This window comes from Dendrobium catenatum, unplaced genomic scaffold (assembly GCF_001605985.2).
Source record: "Dendrobium catenatum unplaced genomic scaffold, ASM160598v2 fragScaff_scaffold_906, whole genome shotgun sequence".
Lineage (NCBI taxonomy): Eukaryota > Viridiplantae > Streptophyta > Magnoliopsida > Asparagales > Orchidaceae > Dendrobium > Dendrobium catenatum.
Genome location: NW_021319368.1, coordinates 206,492 through 214,912, shown reverse-complemented (window position 1 = coordinate 214,912; position 8,421 = coordinate 206,492). Strand labels below are relative to the sequence as shown.

Here is an 8,421-nt window from a genome sequence, read left to right as displayed (position 1 = left end):
CCAATACGTTGTTGGTTGAAGATGATCAAATTCAAAAGGTTTTTTATGACTACTTTGAAAAGAAATGGCTACATAAGAAGTGTATTTTAACAGGCTGGCCTGCGGTTTCAGAGGAACAGGTGATCTCAGCTGAAGATATTGCAATGTTTAGTGAGGATTTTTCTGTGAATGAGCTGCAATGTTCGGTATTCTAGTAAGGTAATAATAAGTCTCCTGGTATAGATGGTATTACGTCCTCTTTTTACAAAAGTTACTAGAGCATTGTATGGGAGACATTATGGAATGTTGTCAATAATTTTTTTAAATCTAGTATTATGTGTAAGGAGTGGAAAGATACACTGATTGTCTTGATTTCCAAAATCAAGAATCCTATGGTTCCGGCAAATTATAGGACTATAAGCCTTTGCCGAACGAATTATAAGATTGTTGCATCTATGCTTGTGAATAGATTGAAAAAGGCAATTTCCAGGTTGATTTCGGAAGAACAAATGGCATTTATTCATGGAAGATCTATTTCAGAACACTGTCTTTTGGATCAAGAGATTTTTCATAAGTTTAAAGTATCCAAGAACAAGAAGGGGATGATGGCATTTAAATTAGATATGGAGCAAGCCTATAGTATGGGATGGGCAACACTTCTTCAAATTCTAAAGTGGTATGGATTCCCTTCTCATTTTTCTAACCTTCTTTTGGAATGTGTTATTGATGTGAGGTTTTTCATTAGCATTAATGGAATTAATTCCAAGTGGGTTAAAGCTAATAGTGGGTTCCGTCAAGGATGCCCATTATCACCTTACCTCTTTATCTTGTGTTCCCAATTGCTGTCAAATTCCGTGGCACAAAGAGGTGATTCTCTTGGCATTCAGATTTCTTCCAGAGGTCCAAGGATTACACATCTTCTGTATACAGATGATGTGTTAATCTTTTCCCTTGCTTCTACTACCTTGGCAAAGTCTATGAAGATTATTGTGGAAGATTTTTGCAATTGGACTGGTCAAAAAGTAAACTTCAGCAAATCTCAAGTTATGTTTGGCAAGATGGTTAAGAACAATTTAAGTAAGAAGATTACTAAGGTGCTTGGAACTAAGATGGTTAAGGAAATGAAATATTTAGGAGTGAATATGTCGCTTAAAAGACCCAAGATGGCAGATTTTCAGGAGCTTCTCAGCAATGTTATGGATAGGCTTAATGCTTAGAGTAAGAAGTCCCTTTCTTTGGGAGGTAAACTCATCCTTATTGAAAGTTCTTTGCTTTCTATGCCAAATTATTTGATTACTCATTCATTAGTTCCCAAAAGGGTTCTTCATGAGCTTGAAAAGCTTTGTAGAAATTTTATATGGAATAAGAAAGATGGATCTAAAGGAATGCATTATGTTGCTTGGGAAGAGTTTTGCAAACCAAGGAGTTTGGGTGGTTTGGGTTTGCATTCTCCATTACTTAGAATTGGATCTCTTAGATCCAAATTGGCATGGAATTTTTTACAAAAACCGGATTCATTGTTTCATAGAACAATGAAATGTAAATATGGTGATGATATTATGAATGATGTTCCTAAAAATGCTAACTCTAGTGCTTGGCGTATTTTGCTGGATGGAGGCAGACTACTGAAGAATGTGGTCAGATGGAAGATTGGCAAGGGCAATAACATCAGTGTTTTGAATGATACTTGGTTGCTTGACAAATGCACTAACCGGTGGCCTACTTATGTGGATTGTAATTTTATGGAAAATGTCAATGTCCATCAGCTGTTAACGAGAAATGGTGAATGGAATTACACGGTTTTATAGAGGGATTTTCATCCGGATCTAATTCTACTGATTAGCCAAATCAGTATTGATTATGAGATGGAGGATAGAGTTGAACTGTTGAAATGGTGTTCGGGGAAAACTGTATCTGCATTGGTTCATGAGTCTGCCATTTTTTACAGTTGTGATGATGAGGAGAAAGGATTTGCCAATTGGGTACTGAAGCTAAATTTGAATAAGAAAGTTGATATATTCTGGTGGAGGATTGGCAAAAAAGCTATTCCAACTAATATGTTCCTAAAGAACCGTAAGCTTTCTGAATATGATTATTGTGCTAGAGGCTGCCAATCCATTGAATCCTATGAGCATATTATGGTTCATTGCAAGTATATGGTGGATGTGATTATGAAAATTCGTGAATGGGGTATCCATATACCAATTTTTCAATCATTGGACAATTGTTTACAGGTTCTGAAATGTTTATCTGCCCAGAAATTTGGAATTGTGAGAGTTTACTGCACCATGGTGTATTTGCCATGGAGGAATCGTAATGATGTTAAGCATCAGAAGGCTACTTTGCCGTGCTCTTTGGTAGTTTCCAATGCATTGTTCTTAGCTACTTATATTTCTAATCCATTTCTTACAAGCTGGGGCACTAATCTCCTTAGGGAGTCCCAAAATTCTTGGTGCCCTCCTCCAAAGGATTGGATTAAAATTAATGTGGATGCTTCTTTAATTAGCTCTAATCAAGCTGGAATTGGTGGAATTTTTAGGGACCATAAGGGCTGATACATCAGTGATTTTGGGAAGAATAAGACACATTGGGATATAGCTCAGCTTGAGCTAGCTGCTGTCATCACGGTTAGGGAATTTCTTTGTAAATGGATGTTGGATTGCAAAGGGGTTATTATTGAAGTGATAATATCAACATTATCAAGTTCATTCAAGAGCCTCTCAAGAAAAATATTTGGCATATGGATAGATGGCCGACAAAGGATCTTTGTTCTTTTGATGACTTCAATAAGGCTATTTTCCATCATGCCTTTAGAAATTGTAATAAGGTAGCTAATTGTTGTGCTACTTTGGCATTGGAAAAAAGTTTTTACTTTGATAGCTCTTCTTTGGATAACATTCCGTCCTTGTTGTGGAAATTAATCAAGGAGGAATGTGATCCCTTTATTACTTGTAATTAGCTTCCAAAAAAAAATGAAGAATGGGAGATATTGAAAAAAAGTTTAAAGTGCAAGTGTTTACATTATTACTTACTATCGATTTAAATATTTAACAAAAAATTAGAGATTTAGTAAGACATGGACAACAATGAAAGCAAAATCATATTAAATTTATACATGATAAAAATAAATGAATAAGAAAAAATGTCACAAAGAAGGATTAGTTGATATTCTCCACACTCCTTCCCATAATAGATTTTCTTACACAATTGAGGCTAAGATCTCCAAAAATAAGGTATCTTACACTTCCCTAACCTCCATTAGACTTTACTCTAAGGGGTAATTATTACAAGACATTACAAAGTTCAAGACTCCACTAAAAATGACATAACCCTATAAATAAAATAACCTAAATATTATAAGATCTTAAAGACTCCACTAAAAATGACATAAAACTATTTATACCTACATATAAATAGGTACATGAAAAATGGCACTCAATAAATTTGTGCTATAGTGATGTAAATTGAACTATTACCTTCGTGTAATAGTTTTTTCTCTACCATGGTGCCAAGTTAACCTGGCACGATTACTAGGAAAACAAACACATCTAAATCAGTGAGGTTCCATTATTTGGAATTTTATCTATTATAATGCTAGAAAATTTGAGCATTATGGTGCTTCAAAGTACAATTTCGCATTTCAATAATCGATGCTCTGGAAATAACATTTTTAGCCTCTAGTGTTGCGGTGCTTATTTCTAGTGCAGTAACACTGTAAAGCCCTATGGCACTAACATGATCTCCATCAGGGTGCTAAACTTTAAAAAAAAAATTGAGAGGCTAGAACTGTAATGTTCAAATTAGGTGTTGGGTATTGTCGATGTCTAATCTACTTACTAAATGTGTGGGTGATGTGATGCTATTCAATACTTATGAATTTTTCTAAACATAACTCAAACAACACATTTATACTGATTATAAACATAATAAATAATACATAATTCATTCTTAGAATATTGTAGGATTGATATTCACTCATCCAATTTCATCTAAGATGCTCATCCAAATCGCACACATTTAACAACTATTGAGGATGCCGATGTGGTAGTTTGCTTACTTAGCTGACTGCGACCTCCCGTGTGTTCCAATTCAACTCTGCTAAGTGGAGTGGTTTCCCCATCATGTGATAAAATTGTTTATAAACTCATTCTAAATACCATAGCTTTAATAAATCATATTAAATCAATCACTTAACCAATTTTTAAGATCATGGGATTTATGGAAACAAAGTGATGACTATATTAATTTTAAATGGATTTTAGAGCATGGTGACTAAAGTTTTGGGAGTATTTTATGTTTAAATTTCCAATATTTATTAATTATTATTTCATAAGTAATAGACATCTAGGGCTCATCATTAGACAGGGTGAACTAGGGGATGTTTCCTACATCCCCTAATTTTCACTAGGCTTGGCGATAACCCTAAGCTTTATAATTGAATTTCCCTAATAATAGGTCATTATTTGACCTAAACTTTGGGAATTTAATTCATCTAATACTTATAGAATTAGGTACCAAGAGTCTTATGTAATGTTTACATTAACGCAAGGGTTAGACCCAATCATTTTCAAACCCAATTGAATATTAAAGACACTTAAAAAAATTAACATATGATATAGTTTAGAAAACTTAGAAAAATTCTATGATATTCCCATGAAATTTAATAGAGATGAAACTCTAACCTAGCATTGATAGTAACATAATCAACCAAAGGAATTCATTTCACATTACTGGGATTTCATTAGGTCACTTAATTAATAAATCCTAAATTTAACGCCTATTTTTTGGTAGATATTTCCAAAATTCATAAATTCTTGAAGAAAAATCTTAAAAATACAAATTAAATTTCAAACAACTCTCTTCCCCAATATTTGCTAGATTGAACTCTATCTCCTACTCTGCCCGACTCCAAATTCCAAAGCTAGCATCCAGATTAGATCTCTCATGTTCAAACTATCGACTAGCCTAATATTGACTCTGCCATGTCCAATCGGCCTTCTCTTACATACATTTATATTTTCTCCTTCTTCTTATTATCACTTCCATATTCCTTCTTCTTCATCCATAATTTCCCCTTATTATATTCCTTCTTCTCATTCTATTTCACCTTTTCATTTGTCTACCTTTATTCTTCTTATTCCTTGCATTCTCCTTCTCATACTTATTCCTTTTCGTAATCATTCTAATGTGATGTTATGTTGGCTAATGAATTGAAATAAGTTATTATTAATGAAAAAAAGAGTTTTGATAGGATTTTCTTACATGTTAAGAGATACATGATGAATGCATAGCTTCTTAAAAATTCATACTAAACCATATGCAAGATTTGTTCATATGCCTTCTTTTGTTTTAAAAAGAAGAGAAATAAAATTATTATTTGAACCATAAGAACATCTCTAGACTCATGTCAAATATTTAGTTAACTCTTGATTGAAAAATTTGGGTTAAATGTTTGTGATAGATATGTTTCAATAGGTATATACTAGTAATTAAGCCAATTCCACATAAAGTGTAAAGTCTTGAATACATACTCATGTATGAACTAATGATGTAATATGTACATTTATAACTAATGTCAAATTAAATGAGTGATTAGGTTGATTTTTAATTCTACTTGCAATCTTTCTATTGTCATAATTCATGGTGAAAAAATTTTTGCAATCCCTTATTGGAGGTATGTTTGATCACAAAATAATCGTGAAAATAGTTGGACATCTACATACATTGGTGAAACCTCTCATTATATATCTAAATAATTTATATTTACATGATAGCATGTTTATTGTGGTTTATTTTCTCAAGGCGTTCGCAATTTGCTTTTGTAAATAGCTTGTTTTGTTTACCCTTTACATAGAATTGATATAAAGGAAAAATATTATTGAAAGTGAAAGTTTTTGAAGGTTGTGAAACCTCTAAGAACTAGCCCAAGGCTAACCAAGAGTGGGGTGAACTGGTAATTTTAAAAACTTCTGTAAGCAAAAAAGAAAATTCCCCCTTTTAAAGCTTTTTAAAATATCTAAAAATATCAATTTTATCCCTTGAAGCTAAAGAAGATTAATTTCATAAAAATAAAATAAATCAGACTTTTAAACCACACAATAAATCATAGAAAAGTGTAAAAATTAAAATAACAAAAAGTAAAAGAATGAACACACCATATTTTATAGTGATTTTGATCAAATATGACCTATGTCCACTCCCCAAAACCATCTTTTCTAGGTATTGCACTAAAAGAAGTGTCTCTTTTTTTGCGCCCTCAGCAAGGTGGAGAATCCCTTATTAAATCTCACCTTCCAAGTGTGGTAGAGAACCAAAAGCTTTTGCACCATCCCAATGATGGTAGTAAACCTTAATCTTTTACACCCTCCAGGTGATGGAAGAGAACCATGAATCATTATTTTCCCTCCTAGAGATGGCAAAGAGCCACTGACCTAGTGCTGTAGAAAGTCTTCCTAGATTCTCCAAAGGATCAGGGTAGAAGCTTGAAGAATACAACGAAGAATCTTGCTTGGAGTAATCTTGTGAAGCTCTCACAACTCACCCTCACCAGAACTCTCCCTCTCTTCTCTCACAAAGCTCTACTAATCTCTCTCTCTAAGCTCCCTCACAAGAATCTTGGTAGCAAAAGATTTTTTTAACATAAGAGTTAAAGATGCTTGAATAGTGGACTTCAAGAAACCCTAATTTTTAAGAGAGCCATCTGCTGTTCATAATGTCAGTTATAAACATTATAAAGTATAATCAGTAAAAACTAGACTCATTAAATATCATATGAATAATCATTCAGATGAGGTATTCTAACCTCATAACAATTTGTACTATTTGATCATAAGATCGTTTGGTATGAACTATAGAAATTCCTTCTATTTGTTTTAGACTACTTCTAGAATGGCCAATTTTGTACTCTATCATTTGTCCAGCACTGTGGACATTGTACAATATGATTAGTAAAAAATAATGGCATTCATTTTATATGACCTTCGGGATGACAAAATTTGTTCTATATCAATAATATTATACGAACATTATCGTACAATATGATCGACTAATCATAATTGCCCATGATTTGATTGCCTAATTTTTTAGGTCAAATTAAGCAAGTTATAATTATGGTCATATTGTATGATTGTGGTCATACTATATAATAAAAAAAATTAGTTTCTTCCTTAATTCTTTGGCAGCTAGGGTTTTGCATAATGAACTTAATCGTACAATATGATTTAAAATCCTACAGTATGAAAATAAAGAAAAAAACCTAACATTACATTTTTCTCTCCCCTTGTGTGTGTGTATGGTAACTCAACACACATATGCATACCAATATCACAAGTGAATGGTGGAAAATTTCCTTGAAATGTTAGTAGGCGCATATGGATACCAATATCCAATAATATGTTAGAAGAAACAAAAAGATTCAAAATAATAATGTTTAAGAAGTAGCCAGTGGCTATAAGTTGGGTGCTTTATCAATTTTGACTGCTCAGGTAGAGGCCATGTTTAAGAAGTTATCTTGGAGTTAACATATTATGGTGGTCACCTTGCATTTGGATGAGAATGACTAGAATTTTGCTAGTAAGACTAGTGCTCAAGGGGTTGAGATTGTGAGTGTTATTAGAATATTAAATAATCTCTATTCAAATGCATACATTCCAGGTTGGAGGAACTATCCTAATTTTAGTTGGAGTAATAATAATAGTGGAATTAGGGGAATGCAAACTAGTTTAACCCTATAGGACCTTGGAATAATCCTCAATGTCCTACTATGAATACTAAATCTTCTTAACCCTCAAGTTTGTATAGAATAATAAATTCAAAGATTATAAGCCACCTTTGGAGGATATAGTGCTTTAAATGGGAAACCAATTATAGAGTGAAGCTGCTGCCATTAAAAATTTGGAGAATCAAATAGGACATTTATAAATTTCCTTTAGCAACAGGCCCTATGGTACATTACCCAGTACTATTGAAATTAATCATAAGGAGAAAAGAAAAGACAAAAGTCTCGATCTGATAAAAAATAGTAGTGATTTAAAACAACCAAAATGATAAATCTAAAAGTGCTCAGATGGCACTTGAAAGTTCGTTAGGGATGTTAAGCCCTATATAACTGGCCCAAGGCTAAGTAAAGAGAGAGAGAGGTGAATTTGAAAACTTTAAAACCAAAAATAAAACTCCTACCAAAATCACCACAATCAAAGTGCGGAAGAAAAATAAATGCGGAAGCAATAATAAGAAAAGAACACTCCGGATTTATAGTGGTTCGGTCAAACCTTGACCTACGTCCACTCCTTGGAGGCACCCTCCAAGTATTGCACTAAAATCGTGACTCTCCTTTAGCCCCCACAGCTAGGCGGAGAAGCCCTTACAAAATCACTTCCACCTTCCCCGGTGCGGCGGAGTCGCCGGGTCCTTTGACACCAAAGAGATCTTCTTCTTTGGTGA

General features: G+C 33.3%; 1 protein-coding gene across 1 annotated transcript; it reads left to right on the top strand.

Moving 5' to 3' along the window:
- The first annotated feature begins 1,844 nt into the window (after positions 1-1,844).
- LOC110093778 lies at positions 1,845-2,534 on the top strand. The gene has a single exon (XM_020818763.1). The coding sequence runs from the start codon at positions 1,845-1,847 to the stop codon at positions 2,532-2,534; it is 690 nt and encodes a 229-aa protein (XP_020674422.1).
- Positions 2,535-8,421: the final 5,887 nt, after the last annotated feature.

What these genes read in the sequence shown, in the direction of transcription:
- LOC110093778 (XM_020818763.1), top strand. Translation starts at nt 1,845, where the DNA reads ATGGAGGATAGAGTTGAACTGTTGAAATGGTGTTCGGGGAAAACTGTA.